The sequence below is a fragment of the Lissotriton helveticus genome, chromosome 6 (assembly GCF_964261635.1).
Source record: "Lissotriton helveticus chromosome 6, aLisHel1.1, whole genome shotgun sequence".
Classification (NCBI taxonomy): Eukaryota; Metazoa; Chordata; class Amphibia; order Caudata; family Salamandridae; genus Lissotriton; species Lissotriton helveticus.
Genome location: NC_136067.1, coordinates 2,119,487,927 through 2,119,514,328, shown reverse-complemented (window position 1 = coordinate 2,119,514,328; position 26,402 = coordinate 2,119,487,927). Strand labels below are relative to the sequence as shown.

The following is a 26,402-nucleotide window of genomic DNA, read 5'->3' as shown; positions in this document are numbered from 1 at the left end:
TTTCGTCTAGTTAATAGGCATTATCTTACCGAAAGATCTGCAATTAGATCAATTGATGGAACTTTAGCACCCCAATCCTCATCGCACATCATGAAGAGGGATCAGACTTTTGTCAATATCACTGCCTGGCCTGTGTTAGATAGGATTGTAGGGGAAGGTGTAAAATTTAAAATTCATGGCCCAACAGAGGTGATTAATGTCCCCAATGTACTTCGTGTTTCTATGGGGAGCGTTGTGAAACAAAACATATGCTCTGATGATTGGGATGTCCAGGCCGTCAAGGCTCTTTTTTCTGATTTGAAATATTATTCTGCGTTTGATGCTGAAGATTTGTACTTAGACACGGCAAATTATGCAGAGTTATTTTGTTATCAGCACTATTGCAATCATTTCTTGCATAAAGCTAATGCATTTAGAAATTTGGTTAATTATACACAATGGGAACATTGCTCAGCTCCCATTGAAGGTTGTTCGAAAACTCTATTGAAAAAATTTACTTATTTTACTGATTTTAATTGATCCAATCCTGAAGCCTTTTATTTTAAAATTACTACTAAGTCCACTTCCAAAGTTAGACTCACTCACACTAAACTACTGTATTTGAAGTCCTTTATGGATCAATTAGCTATAGGGGGCTATGAACTGTGGAAGGATACAATTGATCTTTAATATGTTTGGGGTTCTAAAGGCTGGCAAGTGCAAGGCACTGAGGCTTTGCATCGTGCATGCCTCATCCCTAACCACATGTTGTTTTTGAGTTCTACGATTTCTCAAACTACTTGCTTTCGATTGGCTACTTCTAAAAAAATTAATGCTCCTACCATTCCTTATCTAGGTGCTTATCCTAAATGGGAGAATCACACAGATATGTCCCTTGATGAATTGCAGTCCCTAATTACTGACACCTCCTTCAATTTTTCCATCTTTTATCCCAAAGGTTGTTTATTATGGGAAAAATGTTCCGGTTCATGCCAACATCGTTTTCTGGGTCTGGCCCCAGGCTACAGGCAGGTTAGGGTGGACCCCCGTTTTGAAAACTCCCATTCTGTTACTACCTATTCCGTAGGCAAATTGTGTCAAAATTGGCTTAAACATTCCACCTTAGCGTCAGTTAAACATCATTTATCCCAATTGACTGATGATGTTGATTTGAATGACTTTGTTGAAGGTCCTATAGGAGGCAGGTCAAAAAGGTGAGTATATGCTATTTACAACGAAGTTTCGAAATTGTCACAAATTGAAGCTGCTTCTATGTTGAGGGCTAGTGATCAAGCTAATTTAGAAAAAGGGCTTGCTGTCGTTGATAATAGCATTAATACTCTTTCTTCAAGGATTTACACTTTAGATAATATTGTTTCAACTGTTGTGGATATTGTACAAGATGAAGTGTCTGTTTTGTACCATGGTCAAAATCAATTGTGTTATATAATGCAGTTTGCATGGACTTTACAAACTTTGAAGTCTGAGAAAGTTCCTTGTGATTACATGAATAAGTCATCTCTGTTTTTACAATTTAATTTGACTGAAAAACAATAGTTCATGTCCGTGACGGATGCAATATATTCACTTTTGCATATTGAAAAGTTGGAACCTTTACCTTTTTCTGTCCCTGAATCTAATTCTGCTGTTTGGCTCATCCATGGGTTAATAACACTGCCATTCCCCTTGTTTAAATTCAGTTCATGTATGAAACACTATGCCCTAGGCAGATATGAACCATTTGGCAGCGCCTGTCTCCAAGAAGTTTGGTCTCTACCATTCCCTTACAGGTGCCTGAGAGCTGGTAAAGAAGTTTATTTAAAAGGCGAGGAGTGCACTTCTACACTAGATCACTCGCAGGTGTGCAAAAATATACAATCGCACGGCGCGTGTAACACCCAAGCCCCGAATTTAGCTTGTATTTTAAAGGGAAATCCGGTGCCAGCTATAACACCCACTTTCACATTACTACCTAACGGTAGTTATTTGCTTTTAAATAATGAAGCTTGCTGCGGTATGCTGGCAGGGATTCCGTACATTGTAACTTTCTCACAAAGTGTAGTTTGCTGTAAAAATGTGCTTTTCCGACCCCAAGCAGAATAAGGACGCTATTGTCCCCAAAATAAGTCGCCCTTATTTCTTCTTGTGAAACATTTGTGCTTCACGTGGCTAACACCCAAACGGAGGTACATGCGCTTTTAAATACTTATCTCCCACTTCATTTCGGCACCTTGATCCACACTATATTCAATGCCTCTACAACAACAGGCTTGGCAAATTTTTTTCAAAGTTGTGGGCTCCGGCCTTGTGTCCTCGTTCCAAACAATATCTGGTGTGACACCGTCAGTTTTTCATTCTATTTTTTCCAGCATCTTTAGCGGGTTACCATTAATTCTCCCCTTGGCTGCCGGTGTGCTGCTGATGTGTTTGCTCCGAAATGGCTGCACTATCTGTGTCACAAGACAGCCTACCCCGGCTGTTCCAGCTTTGCAACCGGATGCATGAATACTATGGAACGCTACCTCTGGCCACTTTGAGTGTATCTTATGGATTATGCTTCCGGTTCTCATACTTTACTTGCGTGCAACCTGTGTTCCTATGCCTGGATTGTTCTTTCGAATGGGCTTTGGATTTGTGTCTCTCCAATGCGGCATCTCCTGCCCTGGATTATGATCGACTGATGAGTCCCTTAGTTGCTCATGAGTTGGACTGTTCTGGTGTCCGGATAATGGCCTGGGCGGCTGCACGTGGAGTTCTAGGGAATTGGAACATATGTGCAGCGGCACATGACTTCCTGGCACGCAGTTACCTCGATGGTGGTAGAGGCTCCAATTATCGATGAACATGTATGTTCGTTCGCTTCATTAAATTGGTTGGCTGATTTTTTTGCCGATGATAACAGTGACTACCTTTTGGAGGCTGTTGCAACATACTGTGCCTACACGCTGATGGATTGAATTGGCAGTTGTCCATCCTAACTCGCATACTGAACTGAAAAAAAAATGTTTATTACCTCACAACTTCAAACTTATCACTTCCAATTATTCGGTTTGACAAAATATGATCTTGGTTTTGTCTCACTCAAACTTGAGCTCTGTGTTCCTGAATTGCTTCCCTTTTGATCATGGTCCAATCAGGGGAGGGTGTAGTGAAGACCGGGCTCTGGTTGCGCACATTGCTATGTTAGCATAAGCGTATTAGAAGTTTTAACGCCATTTTGCCACTTTGCTGCTTTTGCACACAACACTACATGTATCTGTTGTTGTAAGTTAAACTGCTTGCTTTTCTTCACATGAGAACGGTTTATTTTCCACAGCCCTGACTTACACCGCGACCTCAGTCTGTACACTTTGTGCAGAAGTCTTCAAGGTTAAATAACAATGTATGCTGTTGATTCAGGTTGATCGGCCCACACTCTAGACACAACACACACACAGCTGCAAATATCTGAAATTCGAGAGCCTTTAATAATGCATTGCATGCATGTTTTCAGACACTTGGAGAAAACCTTTCCAACTAACAGAGAGCGTTGCTGATCCTGTGATGTTATTCACCTCAGCTGATCTTGGAGGTATGGGGTTCCCCGTTTAAACCTAGAAACCTTTTATTATTATAAAACCTAGCTCCTAGCCAGGGGAGGGTGGTACACAAGGCGCTACACAACCTGTTTCCACTATCATTATAACATGATCTCTCCATTTGTGTTTTATGGAATTGTAACAATGCTGATTGTTTTATTTTTAATCATTTGCCTGCTTATGTTAGCCAAAGTACTGCATCTTAGAGCACGTAGTTCAAATAAACATTTTAACTTTTCCATGTCTATCATTACTCACGCTGTGGACTTGTATGAGAATAAAAACGAAAGAGTGTTCTTGATTCCCACTATTCCTGAGAGTATCCTAAATCGCTTGTTCCGGGTTGTCTAATCATTGGTAGCTTTGCTGTAGTACGGAGAACGAATGAGACACTGATGCTAGTCAGATAGGGATTCTGGGTACTGAGGGGAGTTTTCACTGAGGTCCTGGTTTCCTGTGCATAGTTCTGTGCATGAGCAGAATCCCCGCAACAAAATCAAGAGTGAGATAAAGGGGCAGGAAGCTTGGGGTGGTGGACGAAAGAGGCCTGGGCTGGAATCAAGAGTGAGATAAAGGGGCAGGAAGTTGGGGTGGTGGATGGAAGAGGCCTGGGATGGAATCAAGAGTGAGATATAGGGGCAGGAAGCTTGGGGTGGTGGACTAAAGAGGCCTGGGCTTGAATCAAGAGTGAGTTAAAGGGGCAGGAAGCTTGGGATGGTGGACTAAAGAGGCCTGGGCTGGAATTAAGAGTGAGATATAGGGGCAGGAAGCTAGGGGTGGTGGACTAAAGAGGCCTGGGATGGAATCAAGAGTGAGATAAAGGGACAGGAAGCTTGGAGTGGTGGACTAAAGAGGCCTGGGCTGGAATCAAGAGTGAGTTAAAGGGGCAGGAAGCTTGGGATGGTGGACTAAAGAGGCCTGGGCTGGAATTAAGAGTGGCTTAAGGGACAGGAAGCTTGAGGTGGTGGACTAAAGAGGCCTGGGCTGGAATCAAGAGTGAGTAGCCTGGGTATTCGCCACTCTGACCTTCAATAGTGCCGGCTGTGTGCGTTGGATCATAACTTTAGGCCTTGGCCCTTATTCTGTTACAAGGTGAGCCTGGATCTTCCATAACACAGACTCACCTGAGTTCACTCAGGCTGCTGCAGGTCTCCAAGAGCCGGGTGAAGGAGGCGATGGACAGGTCTGTCAGAAGGTTCCACCTCAGGCACAGTCTCTGCAGGTCTCGCCTCTCCAGGAGCGCCGTGCAGAGCTCCAGGACGCAGTCATCGGTCATCGTGGTGTTGTCCAGCCTGCCACCGACAGAAACAAAGAATCAGCAAACACGGACAGTGGCTTCGACAGAGCTAAGTGTGATTGTGTGGCAGTGGTAGAATGAAGCCTTGTAGCTCCACATCACTGATTTGTATAAGCTTATCAACATGCATTTGAAGAAGGGAATGTCTCAGTGTAAACTGTGCATGGGTGGGAGTGCACTCTGTTGGGCTATGCTATGTTATCTGTTCTTGCTGGGGTGCAGTCATGTATTCTAGAGGTAGAGTGATCTTCTAATGAAGTGTCATACATCTGTCCTGAGATTTGCTAATATTTGCCTTCTATGATTATTCAATTATGTACATATGTTCTAACTTCCACTGCCTCAGAGTCTTTCCTTGCAGGATTGGAGGTCACATCCGCTCGGCCTGAACCATCCGCATTGAGCTGGAGCTTATAGAAGGTGCATCTATCAAAGGAGTCTGAGAGAGACACTCCGAGCAAGACCAACTCTCAAAGGATTCCGAGAGAGACACTCCGAGCAAGGACCACCTTTGAAGGAGTCTGAGAGAGACACTCCAAGCAAGACCAGCTCTCAAAGAAGTCTGAGAGAGACACTCCAAGCAAGACCAACTCTCAAAGGAGTCCGAGAGAGACACTCCGAGCAAGGACCACCATTCAAAGGAGTCTGAGACAGACACTCCGAGCAAGGACCACCTTTGAAATGAGTCTGAGACAGACACTGAGCAAGGACCACATCTCAAAGGAGTCTGAGACAGACACTCCGAGCAAGGACCACCTTTCAAAGGAGTCTGAGAGAGACACTGAGCAAGGACCACCTATGAAAGGAGTCTGAGAGAGACACTCGGAGCAAGGACCACCTTTGAAATGAGTCTGAGAGAGACACTCGAAGCAAGGACCACCTTTCAAAGGAGTCTGAGACAGACACTTGGAGCAAGGACCAACTTTCAAAGGAGTCTGAGACAGACACTCAGAGCAAGGACCACCTCTCAAAGGAGTCTGAGAGAGACACTCGGAGCAATGACCACCTTTGAAAGGAGTCTGAGACAGACACTCTGCGCAAGGACCACCTTTCAAGGAGTCTGAGAGAGACACTCGGAGCAAGGACCCCCTTTGAAATGAGTCTGAGAGAGACACTCCGAGTAAGGTCCACCTTTCAAAGGAGTCTGAGAGAGCCACTCGGAGTAATGACCACCTTTGAAAGGAGTCTGAGACAGACACTCTGCGCAAGGACCACCTTTCAAGGAGTCTGAGAGAGACACTCGGAGCAAGGACCACCTTTGAAATGAGTCTGAGAGAGACACTCTGAGCAAGGTCCACCTTTCAAAGGAGTGTGAGAGAGACACTCGGAGCAATGACCACCTTTGAAAGGAGTCTGAGACAGACACTCCGAGCAAGGACCACCTTTCAAAGGAGTCTGAGAGAGACACTCTGAGCAAGGACCACCTTCAAAGGAGTCTGAGACTGACAATGAACAAGGACCACCTCTCAAAGGAGTCTGAGAGAGACACTCGGAGCAATGACCACCTTTAAAAGGAGTCTAAGTAAGACACTCTGAGCAAGGACCACCTTTCAAAGGAGTCTGAGACAGACACTCGGAGCAATGACCACCTTTCAAAGGAGTCTGAGAGAGACACTGAGCAAGGACCACCTTTCAAAGGAGTCTGAGACAGACACTCCGAGCAAGGACCACCTTTAAAAGGAGTCTGAGAGAGACACTGAGCAAGGACCACCTTTGAAAGGAGTCTGAGACAGACACTCCGAGCAAGGACCACCTTTCAAATGAGTCTGAGAGAGACACTCTGAGCAAGGACCACCTTTGAAGGAGTCTGAGAGAGACACTCCAAGCAATGACCACCTTTGAAAGGAGTCCGAGACAGACACTCTGAGAAAGGACCACCTTTGAAGGAGTCTGAGACAGACACTCAAGGTAAGGACCTACTTTCAAAGGAGTCTGAGAGAGACACTCCGAGCAGGACTAACTTTCAAAGGAGTCTGAGACAGACACTCTGAGCAAGGACCACCTATCAAAGGAGTCTGAGAGAGACACTCCGAGCAAGGACCACCTTTGAAAGGAGTCTGAGAGAGACACTCTGAGAAAGGACCACCTTTGAAAGGAGTCTGAGAGAGACACTGAGCAAGGACCACCTTTCAAAGGAGTCTGAGAGAGACACTTGGAGCAAGGACCACTAGATTTAATTCGACTCTCTGTGCCGCTCTTGACTCTGTTGTTCCTTTTGGTCCTCTCTCCTCTGCCAGATCTCGCCCCTCTGCTCCTTGGTTTTCTCCTCTGCTTCGTGAGGAGAAAAGCAAGTGTAAGCAGTTGGAACGTAAATGGAGACTGAATTATGACCCTCTAGCCAAACTGGCATATAAATCGGCCCGGAATCACTTTCACAAACTGAAACGCTCCTCAATGAGAACTTATTTTTCGACTCTCATTTCACAGGCGCATAATTCCTCCAAAACTCTTTTTTCTATTGTGAAGGACTTTGTTAATCCCCCGGCCTCAAAATCCCAATGTATCCCATCTCAAGTTTTGTGTAATGGTCTCTCTGATTACTTTCAGGAGAAAATAGTCAAACTCTCCTCCTCCTTTGCCCCGGTATCCTCTAACTCCTCTGAAGATAATTTATGTTCTCCTCTCTGTTCTTTTAATTCCTTTAATGAGTTGACTCCAGACCTCGCGCTGTCTTTGCTACACAGCGTTAAGTCTGGTTCTCCCCTAGACCCTGTCCCGGCTAAGGTCATGGGCGTTCTTGCCCCTGTTCTAGTAAATCCATTCCTCTCCATTTGGAATACCTCCCTGTCCTGCGGACAGTTTCCTTCAGTGTGGAAGCAGGCCAGGCTTATTCCCATACTGAAGAAACCTGGTGCTGACCCCCTGCAATTTAGTAACTATCGGCCAATTTCGCTCCTGCCCAAACCTGCTAAGACCTTGGAGAAGGTGGTACAGAGACAGCTGGCGCAGTATCTGGAATCTAACCAGCTCCTACATGACTCCCAGTCCGGTTTCAGAACTGGTTACAGCACTGAGACGGCGCTGGTAGAAGTCTCTGAGATCATTAGGGAATCAGTGGATAGGGGCGAGGAGGCCATGTTGGTCCTCCTCGACCTATCCGCTGCATTTGATACTGTATCCCATACCATACTTGCCACCCGCCTGCAACAGTTAGGGGTAGGAGGTACAGTGCTGGCCTGGACTAAATCTTTCTTGTCCAGTCGTTCCCAGAGGGTTACACTGCACCCTTTTGAATCTGAGGACAAGCCTCTCTTATGCGGTGTGCCCCAGGGTTCGGCCTTGAGCCCTTTACTGTTTAATGCCTATGTGGCTCCTCTTGCCAGGGTAGTTGAGTCCTGGGGTGTCAGAGTGGTCTCTTATGCTGACGATACTCAGCTTGTTTTTTCCTTTAGAGACCACTCTGACTCCTCCTTTTCCAACTTCAGAAACTGCCTTGGCAATATTTGCACATGGATGGCATCAAATCACCTTGCCATGAACACTGACAAAACGGAGGTTCTCTTTTTTGGCAAGAAATCTCCCCCTCCTGCAAATCTCTGGTGGCCCACCGTTTTGAATCCTCCCCCCTCTCCTGTACAAGCGGCCCGTAACCTTGGCTTTACCTTTGACAACGCGTTGTCTGGAAAGGTTCAGGTCAACAAAGTGGTAGGTGCTTGTTTCTCCAAAATGAGAATGATCAGGAAAATTTTCCCCTACCTCCCTCCATCATCTCGCAAAACAGTCATCCAAGCACTCATTACCACTCATCTAGACTATGCGAATAGTCTATATGCAGGTGCTCCCCAATACCTAATTGACCGCCTGCAAATCGTCCAGAACGCGGCAGCCCGGCTCATTGGTAACATTCCTGCCCGTACCTCGGTTAAGACCTACCGGGCTGAACTCCACTGGCTTCCAATAGCCCGTCGCATTGATATCAAAATTCTGACCCTGACATTCCGAGCCATCCATGGAATTGGCCCTCTCTATCTGAGAAAACGTCTTATGATCTCGTCGTCAGTCAGACACCTGAGATCTAATAGCCTGCGTCTTCTTACGGTGCCAAGATTTAGGCTTTCTCGTGGTGGCGGCAGATCTTTCACCGTCACTGCTGCCAGGCTCTGGAATAGCCTTCCTCTTGATCTCAGGTTTTCTGATTCTGAACCAGCCTTTCGACGCCAACTTAAGACCTGGTTGTTTACTATTCATTAGGGCTGAAGTTCTCTTAGGCTCAGTATTTCCTTTCTGTCTGTGATGTTCCTTGGTTTACTCTTTTTGGGGACTCCCCTGTAATCTTAGCGCCGGGACACTTCCGCCGGAGGTAGCCGTGCGCTTTATAAGCTTCAAAAATAAATAAATAAATAAAAATAAATAAGGTCCACCTTTGAAAGGAGTCTGAGAGAGACACTCAGAGCAAGGACCAACTTTCAAAGGAGTCTGAGAGAGACACTCCGAGCAAGGACCACCTATCAAAGGAGTCTGAGACAGACACTGAGCAAGGACCACCTTTCAAGGTGTCTGAGAGAGACACTCTGAGAAAGGAGCACCTTTGAAAGGAGTCTGAGAGAGACACTGAGCAAGGACCAACTTTCAAAGGAGTCTGAGAGCGACACTCCGAGCAAGGACCACCTATCAAAGGAGTCTGAGACAGACACTGAGCAAGGACCACCTCTCAAAGGAGTCTGAGACAGACACTCTGAGCAAGGACCACCTTCCAAAGGAGTCTGAGACAAACACTCTGAGCAAGGACCACCTTTCAAAGGAGTCTGAAAGAGACACTCTGAGCAAGGACCACCTTTCGAGGTGTCTGAAAGAGACACTCTGAGCAAGGACCACCTTTCAAGGTGTCTGAGAGAGACACTCTGAGCAAGGACCACCTTTCAAAGAAGTCTGAGAGAGACACTCAGAGCAAGGACCACCTTTCAAAGGAGTCTGAGAAAGACACTGAGCAAGGACAACCTTTGAAGGAGTCTGAGACAGACACTCTGAGCAAGGACCACCTTTCAAATGAGTCTGAGAGAGATACTCAGAGCAAGGACCACCTTTCAAAGGAGTCTGAGAAAGACACTGAGCAAGGACAACCTTTCAAAGGAGTCTGAGAAAGACACTGAGCAAGGACAACCTTTGAAGGAGTCTGAGACAGACACTCTGAGCAAGGACCACCTTTCAAATGAGTCTGAGAGAGATACTCTGAGCAAGGACCACCTTTCAAAGGAGTCTGAGACAGACACTCTGAGCAAGGACCACCTCTCAAAGGAGTCTGAGAGAGACACTCTGAGCAAGAACCACCTTTGAAGGAGTCTGAGAGAGATACTCTGAGCAAGGACCACCTTTGAAGGAGTCTGAGACAGACACTCTGAGCAAGGACCACCTTTCACAGGAGTCTGAGAGAGACAGTCAGAGCAAGGACCACCTTTGAAGGAGTCTGAGACAGACACTGAGCAAGGACCACCTCACAAAGGAGTCTGAGAGAGACACTCTGAGCAAGGACCACCTCTCAAAGGAGTCTGAGAGAGACACTCTGAGCAAGGACCACCTTTCAGAGGAGTCTGAGAGAGACACTCCGAGCAAGAACCACCTTTGAAGGAGTCTGAGACAGACACTCCGAGCAAGGACCACCTTTGAAGGAGTCTGAGAGAGACACTCCGAGCAAGGACCACCTCTCAAAGGAGTCTGAGAGAGACACTCTGAGCAAGGACCACCTTTCAAAGGAGTCTGAGACAGACACTGAGCAAGGACCACCTCTCAAAGGAGTCTGAGAGAGACACTCGGAGCGAGGACCACCTTTCAAGGAGTCTGAGACAGACACTCTGAGAAAGGACTACCTTTGAAAGGAGTCTGAGACAGACATTCGGAGCAAGGACCACCTTTGAAAGGAGTCTGAGAGAGACACTCCGAGCAAGGACCACCTTTCAAGGAGTCTGAGACAGACACTTGGAGCAAGGACCACCTTTGAAAGGAGTCTTAGAGAGACACTCTGAGCAAGGACCACCTTTCAAAGGAGTCTGAGAGAGACACTCCGAGCAAGGACCACCTTTGAAAGGAGTCTGAGAGAGACACTCCGAGCAAGGACCACCTTTCAAGGAGTCTGAGACAGACACTTGAAGCAAGGACCACCTTTGAAAGGAGTCTGAGAAAGACACTCTGAGCAAGGACCACCTTTCAAAGGAGTCTGAGACAGACACTGAGCAAGGACCACCTCTCAAAGGAGTCTGAGATAAACACTCGGAGCAATGACCACCTTTGAAAGGAGTCTGAGAGAGACACTGAGCAAGGGCCACCTCTCAAAGGAGTCTGAGACAGACACTCTGAGAAAGGACCACCTTTGAAGGAGTCTGAGACAGACACTCAAGGCAAGGACCACCTTTCAAAGGAGTCTGAGAGAGACACTGAGCAAGGACCACCTCTCAAAGGAGTCTGAGACAGACACTCTGAGAAAGGACCACCTTTGAAGGAGTCTGAAACAGACACTCAAGGCAAGGACCACCTTTCAAAGGAGTCTGAGAGAGACACTCCGAGCAAGGACCAACTTTCAAAGGAGTCTGAGAGAGACACTCCGAGCAAGGACCACCTCTCAAAGGAGTCTGAGAGAGACACTCCGAGCAAGGACCACCTTTGAAAGGAGTTTGAGAGAGACACTCAGAGCAAGGACCACCTTTCAAAGGAGTCTGAGAGAGACACTCGGAGAAAGGACCACCTCTTAAAGGAGTCTGAGAGAGACACTCAGAGCAAGGATCACCTTTGAAATGAGTCTGAGACAGACACTGAGCAAGGACCACCTCTCAAAGGAGTCTGAGCGAGACACTCGGAGCAATGACCACCTTTGAAAGGAGTCTGAGAGAGACACTGAGCAAGGACCACCTTTCAAAGGAGTCTGAGAGAGACACTTGGAGCAAGGTCCACCTTTGAAAGGAGTCTGAGAGAGACACTCAGAGCAAGGACCAACTTTCAAAGGAGTCTGAGAGAGACACTCCGAGCAAGGACCACCTCTCAAAGGAGTCTGAGACAGACACTCTGAGCAAGGACCACCTTTCAAAGAAGTCTGAGAGAGACACTCAGAGCAAGGACCACCTTTCAAAGGAGTCTGAGACAGACACTCGGAGCAATGACCACCTTTCAAATGAGTCTGAGAGAGACACTCAGAGCAAGGACCACCTTTCAAAGGAGTCTGAGACAGACACTCTGAGCAAGGACCACCTTTCAAAGGAGTCTGAGAAAGACACTGAGCAAGGACAACCTTTCAAAGGAGTCTGAGAGAGACACACAGAGCAAGGACCACCTTTGAAGGAGTCTGAGACAGACACTCAGAGCAAGGACCACCTCTCAAAGGAGTCTGAGAGAGACACTCTGAGCAAGAACCACCTTTGAAGGAGTCTGAGAGAGATACTCTGAGCAAGGACCACCTTTCAAAGGAGTCTGAGACAGACACTCTGAGCAAGGACCACCTTTCAAAGGAGTCTGAGAGAGACAGTCAGAGCAAGGACCACCTTTGAAGGAGTCTGAGACAGACACTCTGAGCAAGGACCACCTTTCACAGGAGTCTGAGAGAGACAGTCAGAGCAAGGACCACCTTTGAAGGAGTCTGAGACAGACACTGAGCAAGGACCACCTCACAAAGGAGTCTGAGAGAGACACTCTGAGCAAGGACCACCTCTCAAAGGAGTCTGAGAGAGACACTCTGAGCAAGGACCACCTTTCAGAGGAGTCTGAGAGAGACACTCCGAGCAAGAACCACCTTTGAAGGAGTCTGAGACAGACACTCCGAGCAAGGACCACCTTTGAAGGAGTCTGAGAGAGACACTCCGAGCAAGGACCACTAGATTGACACTCCGAGCAAGGACCACCTCTCAAAGGAGTCTGAGAGAGACACTCTGAGCAAGGACCACCTTTCAAAGGAGTCTGAGACAGACACTGAGCAAGGACCACCTCTCAAAGGAGTCTGAGAGAGACACTCGGAGCAAGGACCACCTTTCAAGGAGTCTGAGACAGACACTCTGAGAAAGGACTACCTTTGAAAGGAGTCTGAGACAGACATTCGGAGCAAGGACCACCTTTGAAAGGAGTCTGAGAGAGACACTCCGAGCAAGGACCACCTTTCAAGGAGTCTGAGACAGACACTTGGAGCAAGGACCACCTTTGAAAGGAGTCTTAGAGAGACACTCTGAGCAAGGACCACCTTTCAAAGGAGTCTGAGAGAGACACTCCGAGCAAGGACCACCTTTGAAATGAGTCTGAGAGAGACACTCCGAGCAAGGACCACCTTTCAAGGGAGTCTGAAACAGACACTTGAAGCAAGGACCACCTTTGAAAGGAGTCTGAGAAAGACACTCTGAGCAAGGACCACCTTTCAAAGGAGTCTGAGACAGACACTGAGCAAGGACCACCTCTCAAAGGAGTCTGAGATAAACACTCGGAGCAATGACCACCTTTGAAAGGAGTCTGAGAGAGACACTGGGCAAGGGCCACCTCTCAAAGGAGTCTGAGACAGACACTCTGAGAAAGGACCACCTTTGAAGGAGTCTGAGACAGACACTCAAGGCAAGGACCACCTTTCAAAGGAGTCTGAGAGAGACACTGAGCAAGGACCACCTCTCAAAGGAGTCTGAGACAGACACTCTGAGAAAGGACCACCTTTGAAGGAGTCTGAAACAGACACTCAAGGCAAGGACCACCTTTCAAAGGAGTCTGAGAGAGACACTCCGAGCAAGGACCAACTTTCAAAGGAGTCTGAGAGAGACACTCCGAGCAAGGACCACCTCTCAAAGGAGTCTGAGAGAGACACTCCGAGCAAGGACCACCTTTGAAAGGAGTTTGAGAGAGACACTCAGAGCAAGGACCACCTTTCAAAGGAGCCTGAGAGAGACACTCGGAGCAAGGACCACCTCTCAAAGGAGTCTGAGAGAGACACTCAGAGCAAGGATCACCTTTGAAATGAGTCTGAGACAGACACTGAGCAAGGACCACCTCTCAAAGGAGTCTGAGCGAGACACTCGGAGCAATGACCACCTTTGAAAGGAGTCTGAGTCAGACACTCCGAGCAAAGACCACCTTTGAAATTAGTCTGAGACAGCCACTCCGAGCAAGGACCACCTTTCAAAGGAGTCTGAGAGAGACACTCCGAGCAAGGACCACCTTTGAAAGGAGTCTGAGACAGACACTCCGACCAAGGACCACCATTGAAATGAGTCTGAGACTGACACTCCTAGCAAGGACCACCTTTGAAATGAGTCTGAGATAGACACTCCGAGCAAGGACCACCTTTCAAAGGAGTCTGAGACAGACACTTGGAGCAAGGACCACCTTTGAAAGGAGTCTGAGACAGACATTTCAAACAAGGACCACCTTTCAAAGGAATCTGAGAGAGATACTCTGAGCAAGGACCACCTTTCAAAGTAGTCTGAGACAGACACTGAGCAAGGACCACCTCTCAAAAGAGTCTGAGAGAGACACTCGGAGCAATGACCACCTTTGAAAGGAGTCTGAGACAGACACTCCGAGCAAGGACCACCTTTGAAATGAGTCTGAGAGAGACACTCGGAGCAAGGACCACCTTTCAAAGGAGTCTGAGAGAGACACTCGGAGCAATGACCACCTTTGAAAAGAGTCTGAGACAGACACTCTGACCAAGGAACACCTTTCAAAGGAGTCTGAGACAAACACTCTGAGCAAGGACCACCTTTCAAAGGAGTCTGAAAGAGACACTCTGAGCAAGGACCACCTTTCAAGGTGTCTGAAAGAGACACTCTGAGCAAGGACCACCTTTTAAGGTGTCTGAGAGAGACACTCTGAGCAAGGACCACCTTTCAAAGAAGTCTGAGAGAGACACTCAGAGCAAGGACCACCTTTCAAAGGAGTCTGAGACAGACACTCGGAGCAATGACCACCTTTCAAATGAGTCTGAGAGAGACATTCAGAGCAAGGACCACCTTTCAAAAGAGTCTGAGACAGACACTCTGAGCAAGGACCACCTTTCAAAGGAGTCTGAGAAAGACACTGAGCAAGGACAACCTTTCAAAGGAGTCTGAGAGAGACACACAGAGCAAGGACCACCTTTGAAGGAGTCTGAGACAGACACTCTGAGCAAGGACCACCTTTCAAAGGAGTCTGAGACAGACACTCTGAGCAAGGACCACCTCTCAAAGGAGTCTGAGAGAGACACTCTGAGCAAGAACCACCTTTGAAGGAGTCTGAGAGAGATACTCTGAGCAAGGACCACCTTTCAAAGGAGTCTGAGACAGACACTCTGAGCAAGGACCACCTTTCAAAGGAGTCTGAGAGAGACAGTCAGAGCAAGGACCACCTTTGAAGGAGTCTGAGACAGACACTCTGAGCAAGGACCACCTTTCACAGGAGTCTGAGAGAGACAGTCAGAGCAAGGACCACCTTTGAAGGAGTCTGAGACAGACACTGAGCAAGGACCACCTCACAAAGGAGTCTGAGAGAGACACTCTGAGCAAGGACCACCTCTCAAAGGAGTCTGAGAGAGACACTCTGAGCAAGGACCACCTTTCAGAGGAGTCTGAGAGAGACACTCCGAGCAAGAACCACCTTTGAAGGAGTCTGAGACAGACACTCCGAGCAAGGACCACCTTTTAAGGAGTCTGAGAGAGACACTCAGAGCAAGGACCACCTCTCAAAGGAGTCTGAGAGAGACACTCTGAGCAAGGACCACCTTTCAAAGGAGTCTGAGACAGACACTGAGCAAGGACCACCTCTCAAAGGAGTCTGAGAGAGACACTCGGAGCAAGGACCACCTTTCAAGGAGTCTGAGACAGACACTCTGAGAAAGGACTACCTTTGAAAGGAGTCTGAGACAGACATTCGGAGCAAGGACCACCTTTGAAAGGAGTCTGAGAGAGACACTCCGAGCAAGGACCACCTTTCAAGGAGTCTGAGACAGACACTTGGAGCAAGGACCACCTTTGAAAGTAGTCTGAGAGAGACACTCTGAGCAAGGACCACCTTTCAAAGGAGTCTGAGAGAGACACTCCGAGCAAGGACCACCTTTGAAATGAGTCTGAGAGAGACACTCCGAGCAAGGACCACCTTTCAAGGGAGTCTGAAACAGACACTTGAAGCAAGGACCACCTTTGAAAGGAGTCTGAGAAAGACACTCTGAGCAAGGACCACCTTTCAAAGGAGTCTGAGACAGACACTGAGCAAGGACCACCTCTCAAAGGAGTCTGAGATAAACACTCGGAGCAATGACCACCTTTGAAAGGAATCTGAGAGAGACACTGAGCAAGGGCCACCTCTCAAAGGAGTCTGAGACAGACACTCTGAGAAAGGACCACCTTTGAAGGAGTCTGAGACAGACACTCAAGGCAAGGACCACCTTTCAAAGGAGTCTGAGAGAGACACTGAGCAAGGACCACCTCTCAAAGGAGTCTGAGACAGACACTCTGAGAAAGGACCACCTTTGAAGGAGTCTGAAACAGACACTCAAGGCAAGGACCACCTTTCAAAGGAGTCTGAGAGAGACACTCCGAGCAAGGACCAACTTTCAAAGGAGTCTGAGAGAGACACTCCGAGCAAGGACCACCTCTCAAAGGAGTCTGAGAGAGACACTCCAAGCAGGGACCACCTTTGAAAGGAGTTTGAGAGAGACACTCAGAGCAAGGACCACCTTTCAAAGGAGTCTGAGAGAGACACTCGGAGCAAGGACCACCTCTCAAAGGATTCTGAGAGAGACACTCAGAGCAAGGATCACCTTTGAAATGAGTCTGAGACAGACACTGAGCAAGGACCACCTCTCAAAGGAGTCTGAGCGAGACACTCGGAGCAATGACCACCTTTGAAAGGAGTCTGAGTCAGACACTCCGAGCAAAGACCACCTTTGAAATTAGTCTGAGACAGCCACTCCGAGCAAGGACCACCTTTCAAAGGAGTCTGAGAGAGACACTCCGAGCAAGGACCACCTTTGAAAGGAGTCTGAGACAGACACTCCGACCAAGGACCACCATTGAAATGAGTCTGAGACTGACACTCCTAGCAAGGACCACCTTTGAAATGAGTCTGAGATAGACACTCCGAGCAAGGACCACCTTTCAAAGGAGTCTGAGACAGACACTTGGAGCAAGGACCACCTTTGAAAGGAGTCTGAGACAGACATTTCAAACAAGGACCACCTTTCAAAGGAATCTGAGAGAGATACTCTGAGCAAGGACCACCTTTCAAAGTAGTCTGAGACAGACACTGAGCAAGGACCACCTCTCAAAAGAGTCTGAGAGAGACACTCGGAGCAATGACCACCTTTGAAAGGAGTCTGAGACAGACACTCCGAGCAAGGACCACCTTTGAAATGAGTCTGAGAGAGACACTCGGAGCAAGGACCACCTTTCAAAGGAGTCTGAGAGAGACACTCGGAGCAATGACCACCTTTGAAAGGAGTCTGAGACAGACACTCTGACCAAGGAACACCTTTCAAAGGAGTCTGAGACAGACACTCGGAGCAAGGACCACCTTTGAAGGAGTCTGGGACAGACAATAAAGGCAAGGACCAACTTTCAAAGGAGTCTGAGAGAGACACTCCGAGCAAGGACCAACTTTCAAAGGAGTCTGAGACAGACACTCTGAGCAAGGACCACCTCTCAAAGGAGTCTGAGAGAGACACTCTGCGCAAGGACCACCTTTTAAAGGAGTCTGAGACAGACACTCTGAGCAAGTACCACCTATCAAAGGAGTCTGAGACAGACACTGAGCAAGGACCACCTTTGAAGGAGTCAGAGAGACACTCCGAGCAAGGACCACCTTTGAAGGAATCTTAGACAGACACTCAGGGCAAGGACCACCTCTCAAAGGAGTCTGAGAGAGACACTCTGAGCAAGGACCACCTTTGAAGGAGTCTGAGAGAGACACTCGGAGCAAGGACCACCTTTAAAGGAGTCTGAGACAGACACTCAGGGCAAAGACCACCTCTCAAAGGAGTCTGAGAGACACACTCTGAGCAAGGACCACCTTTGAAGGAGTTTGAGAGAGACACTCTGCGCAAGGACCACCTTTCAAAGGAGTCTGAGAGAAACACTCGGAGCAAGGACCACCTCTCAAAGGAGTCTGAGAGAGACACTCTGAGCAAGGACCACCTTTCAAAGGAGTCTGAGAGAGACACTCCGAGCAAGGACCACCTTTGAAGGGAGTCTGAGAGAGACACTCAGAGCAAGGACCGCCTCTCAAAGGAGTCTGAGAGAGACACTCGGAGCAAGGACCACCTTTCCAAGGGGTCTGAGAGAGACATTTGGAGCAAGGACCACCTCTCAAAGGAGTCTGAGAGAGACACTCGGAGCAAGGACCACCTCTCAAAGGAGTCTGAGAGAGACACTCTGCGCAAGGACCACCTTTCAAAGGAGTCCGAGAGAGATACTCCGAGCAAGGACCACCTTTCAAAGGAGTCTGAGACAGACACTTGGAGAAAGGACCACCTCTCAAAGGAGTCTGAGAGAGACACTCCGAGCAAGGACCACCTTTGAAAGGAGTCTGAGAGAGACACTGAGCAAGGACCACCTCTCAATGGAGTCTGAGAGAGACACTCTGAGCAAGGACCACCTTTCAAAGGAGTCTGAGACAGACACTTGGAGAAAGGACCACCTCTCAAAGGAGTCTGAGAGAGACACTCAGAGCAAGGACCACCTCTCAAAGGAGTCTGAGAGAGACACTACGAGCAAGGACCACCTTTGAAAGGAGTCTGAGAGAGACACTCCGAGCAAGGACCACCTTTGAAAGGAGTCTGAGAGAGACACTCAAAGCAAGGACCACCTCTCAAAGGAGTCTGAGAGAGACACTCAGAGCAAGGACCACATTTGAAAGGAGTCTGAGACAGACACTCCCAGCAAGGACCACCTCTCAAAGGAGTCTGAGAGAGACACTCAGAGCAAGGACCACCTCTCAAAGGAGTCTGAGAGAGACACTTGGAGCAAGGGCCACCTTTGAAAGGAGTCTGAGAGAGACACTCAGAGCAAGGACCACCTTTGAAGGAGTCTGAGAGAGACATTGCAAGCAAAAACCACCTATCAAAGGAGTCTGAGAGAGACACTCAGAGCAAGGACCACCTCTCAAAGGAGTCCGAGAGAGACACTCCGAGCAAGGACCAACTTTCAAAGGAGTCTGACACAGACACTCCTAGCAAGGACCACCTTTGAAATGAGTCTGAGATAGACACTCTGAGCAAGGACCACCTTTCAAAGGAGTCTGAGACAGATACTTGGAGCAAGGACCACCTTTGAAAGGAGTCTGAGACAGACATTTCAAACAAGGACCACCTTTCAAAGGAATCTGAGAGAGATACTCTGAGCAAGGACCACCTTTCAAAGTAGTCTGAGACAGACACTGAGCAAGGACCACCTCTCAAAAGAGTCTGAGAGAGACACTCGGAGCAATGACCACCTTTGAAAGGAGTCTGAGACAGACACTCCGAGCAAGGACCACCTTTGAAATGAGTCTGAGAGAGACACTCGGAGCAAGGACCACCTTTCAAAGGAGTCTGAGAGAGACACTCGGAGCAATGACCACCTTTGAAAGGAGTCTGAGACAGACACTCTGACCAAGGAACACCTTTCAAAGGAGTCTGAGACAGACACTCGGAGCAAGGACCACCTTTGAAGGAGTCTGGGACAGACAATCAAGGCAAGGACCAACTTTCAAAGGAGTCTGAGAGAAACACTCCGAGCAAGGACCAACTTTCAAAGGAGTCTGAGACAGACACTCTGAGCAAGGACCACCTCTCAAAGGATCCTGAGAGAGACACTCAGAGCAAGGACCACCTCTCAAAGGAGTCTGAGACAGACACTCTGAGCAAGTACCACCTATCAAAGGAGTCTGAGACAGACACTGAGCAAGGACCACCTTTGAAGGAGTCAGAGAGACACTCCGAGCAAGGACCACCTTTGAAGGAATCTTAGACAGACACTCAGGGCAAGGACCACCTCTCAAAGGAGTCTGAGAGAGACACTCTGAGCAAGGACCACCTTTGAAGGAGTCTGAGAGAAACACTCCGAGCAAGGACCACCTTTGAAGGAGTCTGAGACAGACACTCAGGGTAAAGACCACCTCTCAAAGGAGTCTGAGAGAGACACTCTGAGCAAGGACCACCTTTGAAGGAGTCTGAGAGAGACACTCTGCGCAAGGACCACCTTTCAAAGGAGTCTGAGAGAAACACTCGGAGCAAGGACCACCTCTCAAAGGAGTCTGAGACAGACACTGAGCAAGGACCACCTCTCAAAGGAGTCTGAGATAAACACTCGGAGCAATGACCACCTTTGAAAGGAATCTGAGAGAGACACTGAGCAAGGGCCACCTCTCAAAGGAGTCTGAGACAGACACTCTGAGAAAGGACCACCTTTGAAGGAGTCTGAGACAGACACTCAAGGCAAGGACCACCTTTCAAAGGAGTCTGAGAGAGACACTGAGCAAGGACCACCTCTCAAAGGAGTCTGAGACAGACACTCTGAGAAAGGACCACCTTTGAAGGAGTCTGAAACAGACACTCAAGGCAAGGACCACCTTTCAAAGGAGTCTGAGAGAGACACTCCGAGCAAGGACCAACTTTCAAAGGAGTCTGAGAGAGACACTCCGAGCAAGGACCACCTCTCAAAGGAGTCTGAGAGAGACACTCCAAGCAGGGACCACCTTTGAAAGGAGTTTGAGAGAGACACTCAGAGCAAGGACCACCTTTCAAAGGAGTCTGAGAGAGACACTCGGAGCAAGGACCACCTCTCAAAGGATTCTGAGAGAGACACTCAGAGCAAGGATCACCTTTGAAATGAGTCTGAGACAGACACTGAGCAAGGACCACCTCTCAAAGGAGTCTGAGCGAGACACTCGGAGCAATGACCACCTTTGAAAGGAGTCTGAGTCAGACACTCCGAGCAAAGACCACCTTTGAAATTAGTCTGAGACAGCCACTCCGAGCAAGGACCACCTTTCAAAGGAGTCTGAGAGAGACACTCCGAGCAAGGACCACCTTTGAAAGGAGTCTGAGACAGACACTCCGACCAAGGACCACCATTGAAATGAGTCTGAGACTGACACTCCTAGCAAGGACCACCTTTGAAATGAGTCTGAGATAGACACTCCGAGCAAGGACCACCTTTCAAAGGAGTCTGAGACAGACACTTGGAGCAAGGACCACCTTTGAAAGGAGTCTGAGACAGACATTTCAAACAAGGACCACCTTTCAAAGGAATCTGAGAGAGATACTCTGAGCAAGGACCACCTTTCAAAGTAGTCTGAGACAGACACTGAGCAAGGACCACCTCTCAAAAGAGTCTGAGAGAGACACTCGGAGCAATGACCACCTTTGAAAGGAGTCTGAGACAGACACTCCGAGCAAGGACCACCTTTGAAATGAGTCTGAGAGAGACACTCGGAGCAAGGACCACCTTTCAAAGGAGTCTGAGAGAGACACTCGGAGCAATGACCACCTTTGAAAGGAGTCTGAGACAGACACTCTGACCAAGGAACACCTTTCAAAGGAGTCTGAGACAGACACTCGGAGCAAGGACCACCTTTGAAGGAGTCTGGGACAGACAATAAAGGCAAGGACCAACTTTCAAAGGAGTCTGAGAGAGACACTCCGAGCAAGGACCAACTTTCAAAGGAGTCTGAGACAGACACTCTGAGCAAGGACCACCTCTCAAAGGAGTCTGAGAGAGACACTCTGCGCAAGGACCACCTTTTAAAGGAGTCTGAGACAGACACTCTGAGCAAGTACCACCTATCAAAGGAGTCTGAGACAGACACTGAGCAAGGACCACCTTTGAAGGAGTCAGAGAGACACTCCGAGCAAGGACCACCTTTGAAGGAATCTTAGACAGACACTCAGGGCAAGGACCACCTCTCAAAGGAGTCTGAGAGAGACACTCTGAGCAAGGACCACCTTTGAAGGAGTCTGAGAGAGACACTCGGAGCAAGGACCACCTTTAAAGGAGTCTGAGACAGACACTCAGGGCAAAGACCACCTCTCAAAGGAGTCTGAGAGACACACTCTGAGCAAGGACCACCTTTGAAGGAGTCTGAGAGAGACACTCTGCGCAAGGACCACCTTTCAAAGGAGTCTGAGAGAAACACTCGGAGCAAGGACCACCTCTCAAAGGAGTCTGAGAGAGACACTCTGAGCAAGGACCACCTTTCAAAGGAGTCTGAGAGAGACACTCCGAGCAAGGACCACCTTTGAAGGGAGTCTGAGAGAGACACTCAGAGCAAGGACCGCCTCTCAAAGGAGTCTGAGAGAGACACTCGGAGCAAGGACCACCTTTCCAAGGGGTCTGAGAGAGACATTTGGAGCAAGGACCACCTCTCAAAGGAGTCTGAGAGAGACACTCGGAGCAAGGACCACCTCTCAAAGGAGTCTGAGAGAGACACTCGGAGCAAGGACCACCTCTCAAAGGAGTCTGAGAGAGACACTCTGCGCAAGGACCACCTTTCAAAGGAGTCTGAGACAGACACTTGGAGAAAGGACCACCTCTCAAAGGAGTCTGAGAGAGACACTCCGAGCAAGGACCACCTTTGAAAGGAGTCTGAGAGAGACACTGAGCAAGGACCACCTCTCAATGGAGTCTGAGAGAGACACTCTGAGCAAGGACCACCTTTCAAAGGAGTCTGAGACAGACACTTGGAGAAAGGACCACCTCTCAAAGGAGTCTGAGAGAGACACTCAGAGCAAGGACCACCTCTCAAAGGAGTCTGAGAGAGACACTACGAGCAAGGACCACCTTTGAAAGGAGTCTGAGAGAGACACTCCGAGCAAGGACCACCTTTGAAAGGAGTCTGAGAGAGACACTCAAAGCAAGGACCACCTCTCAAAGGAGTCTGAGAGAGACACTCAGAGCAAGGACCACATTTGAAAGGAGTCTGAGACAGACACTCCCAGCAAGGACCACCTCTCAAAGGAGTCTGAGAGAGACACTCAGAGCAAGGACCACCTCTCAAAGGAGTCTGAGAGAGACACTTGGAGCAAGGGCCACCTTTGAAAGGAGTCTGAGAGAGACACTCAGAGCAAGGACCACCTTTGAAGGAGTCTGAGAGAGACATTGCAAGCAAAAACCACCTATCAAAGGAGTCTGAGAGAGACACTCAGAGCAAGGACCACCTCTCAAAGGAGTCCGAGAGAGACACTCCGAGCAAGGACCAACTTTCAAAGGAGTCTGACACAGACACTCCTAGCAAGGACCACCTTTGAAATGAGTCTGAGATAGACACTCCGAGCAAGGACCACCTTTCAAAGGAGTCTGAGACAGATACTTGGAGCAAGGACCACCTTTGAAAGGAGTCTGAGACAGACATTTCAAACAAGGACCACCTTTCAAAGGAATCTGAGAGAGATACTCTGAGCAAGGACCACCTTTCAAAGTAGTCTGAGACAGACACTGAGCAAGGACCACCTCTCAAAAGAGTCTGAGAGAGACACTCGGAGCAATGACCACCTTTGAAAGGAGTCTGAGACAGACACTCCGAGCAAGGACCACCTTTGAAATGAGTCTGAGAGAGACACTCGGAGCAAGGACCACCTTTCAAAGGAGTCTGAGAGAGACACTCGGAGCAATGACCACCTTTGAAAGGAGTCTGAGACAGACACTCTGACCAAGGAACACCTTTCAAAGGAGTCTGAGACAGACACTCGGAGCAAGGACCACCTTTGAAGGAGTCTGGGACAGACAATCAAGGCATGGACCAACTTTCAAAGGAGTCTGAGAGAAACACTCCGAGCAAGGACCAACTTTCAAAGGAGTCTGAGACAGACACTCTGAGCAAGGACCACCTCTCAAAGGATCCTGAGAGAGACACTCAGAGCAAGGACCACCTCTCAAAGGAGTCTGAGACAGACACTCTGAGCAAGTACCACCTATCAAAGGAGTCTGAGACAGACACTGAGCAAGGACCACCTTTGAAGGAGTCAGAGAGACACTCCGAGCAAGGACCACCTTTGAAGGAATCTTAGACAGACACTCAGGGCAAGGACCACCTCTCAAAGGAGTCTGAGAGAGACACTCTGAGCAAGGACCACCTTTGAAGGAGTCTGAGAGAGACACTCCGAGCAAGGACCACCTTTGAAGGAGTCTGAGACAGACACTCAGGGTAAAGACCACCTCTCAAAGGAGTCTGAGAGAGACACTCTGAGCAAGGACCACCTTTGAAGGAGTCTGAGAGAGACACTCTGCGCAAGGACCACCTTTCAAAGGAGTCTGAGAGAAACACTCGGAGCAAGGACCACCTCTCAAAGGAGTCTGAGAGAGACACTCTGAGCAAGGACCACCTTTCAAAGGAGTCTGAGAGAGACACTCCGAGCAAGGACCACCTTTGAAGGGAGTCTGAGAGAGACACTCAGAGCAAGGACTGCCTCTCAAAGGAGTCTGAGAGAGACACTCGGAGCAAGGACCACCTTTCCAAGGGGTCTGAGAGAGACATTTGGAGCAAGGACCACCTCTCAAAGGAGTCTGAGAGAGACACTCGGAGCAAGGACCACCTCTCAAAGGAGTCTGAGAGAGACACTCGGAGCAAGGACCACCTCTCAAAGGAGTATGAGAGAGACACTCTGCGCAAGGACCACCTTTCAAAGGAGTCTGAGACAGACACTTGGAGAAAGGACCACCTCTCAAAGGAGTCTGAGAGAGACACTCCGAGCAAGGACCACCTTTGAAAGGAGTCTGAGAGAGACACTGAGCAAGGACCACCTCTCAATGGAGTCTGAGAGAGACACTCTGAGAAAGGACCACCTTTCAAAGGAGTCTGAGACAGATACTTGGAGAAAGGACCACCTCTCAAAGGAGTCTGAGAGAGACACTCAGAGCAAGGACCACCTCTCAAAGGAGTCTGAGAGAGACACTCAGAGCAAGGACCACCTCTCAAAGGAGTCTGAGAGAGACACTCAGAGCAAGGACCACCTTTGAAAGGAGTCTGAGAGAGACACTCCGAGCAAGGACCACCTTTGAAAGGAGTCTGAGAGAGACACTCGGAGCAAGGACCACCTCTCAAAGGAGTCTGAGAGAGACACTCAGAGCAAGGACCACATTTGAAAGGAGTCTGAGACAGACACTCTCAGCAAGGACCACCTCTCAAAGGAGTCTGAGAGAGACACTCAGAACAATGACCACCTTTGAAGGAGTCTGAGACAGACACTCTGAGAAAGGACCACCTTTGAAAGGAGTCTGAGAGAGACACTCAGAGCAAGGACCACCTCTCAAAGGAGTCTGAGAGAGACACTTGGAGCAAGGGCCACCTTTGAAAGGAGTCTGAGAGAGACACTCAGAGCAAGGACCACCTTTGAAGGAGTCTGAGAGAGACATTGCAAGCAAAAACCACCTATCAAAGGAGTCTGAGAGAGACACTCAGAGCAAGGACCACCTCTCAAAGGAGTCCGAGAGAGACACTCCGAGCAAGGACCAACTTTCAAAGGAGTCTGACACAGACACTCTGAGCAAGGACCACCTCTGAAAGGAGTCTGAGAGAGACACTCTGCGCAAGGACCACCTTTCAAAGGAGTCTGAGACAGACACTCTGAGCAAGTACCACCTATCAAAGGAGTCTGAGACAGACACTGAGCAAGGACCATCTTTGAAGGAATCTGAGACAGACACTCAGGGCAAGGACCACCTCTCAAAGGAGTCTGAGAGAGACACTCTGAGCAAGGACCAGCTTTGAAGGAGTCTGAGAGAGACAATCAGAGCAAGGACCACCTTTGAAGGAGTCCGAGACAGACACTCAGGGCAAGGACCACCTCTCAAAGGAGTCTGAGAGAGACACTCTGAGCAAGGACCACCTTTGAAGGAGTCTGAGAGAGACACTCTGCCCAAGGGCCACCTCTCAAAGGAGTCTGAGAGAGACACTCTGCGCAAGGACCACCTTTCAAAGGAGTCTAAGAGAGACACTCGGAGCAAGGACCACCTCTCAAAGGAGTCTGAGAGAGACACTCGGAGCAAGGACCACCTCTCAATGGAGTCTGAGAGAGACACTCGGAGCAAGGACCACCTCTCAAAGGAGTCTGAGAGAGACACTCGGAGCAAGGACCACCTTTCAAAGGAGTCTGAGACAGACACTCGGAGCAAGGACCACCTCTCAATGGAGTCTGAGAGAGACACTCTGAGCAAGGGCCACCTTTCAAAGGAGTCTGAGACAGACACTTGAAGCAAGGACCACCTCTCAAAGGAGTCTGAGAGAGACACTCAGAGCAAGAACCACCTCTCAAAGGAGTCTGAGAGAGACACTCAGAGCAAGGACCACCTCTCAAATGAGTCTGAGAGAGACACTCAGAGCAAGGACCACCTCTCAAAGGAGTCTGAGACAGACACTCCAAGCATGGACCACCTTTGAAAGGAGTCTGAGAGAGACACTCCGAGCAAGGACCACCTTTGAAAGGAGTCTGAGAGACACTCCAAACAAGGACCACCTTTGAAGGAATCTGAGACAGACACTCAGGGCAAGAACCGCCTCTTTAAGGAGTCTGAGAGAGACACTCTGCGCAAGGGCCACCTTTCAAGGAGTCTGAGACAGACACTCTGTGCAAGGACCACCTTTCAAAGGAGTCTGAGAGAGACACTCGGAGCAAGGACCACCTCTCAAAGGAGTCTGAGAGAGACACT

At 48.8% G+C, this 26,402-nt stretch overlaps 1 protein-coding gene across 7 annotated transcripts in view; it reads right to left on the bottom strand.

The window, feature by feature from the left end:
* LOC144764093 (NACHT, LRR and PYD domains-containing protein 12-like) overlaps positions 1 to 26,402 on the bottom strand; it is a 324,393-nt gene that overhangs the window by 57,946 nt on the left and 240,045 nt on the right. For all 7 annotated transcript variants that reach the window (XM_078650252.1, XM_078650255.1, XM_078650253.1 and 4 more), the window contains one exon: positions 4,682 to 4,849. In XM_078650252.1, coding sequence (XP_078506378.1) covers positions 4,682 to 4,849 — 168 coding nt within the window. The remainder of the gene's footprint in view (positions 1 to 4,681; positions 4,850 to 26,402) is intronic.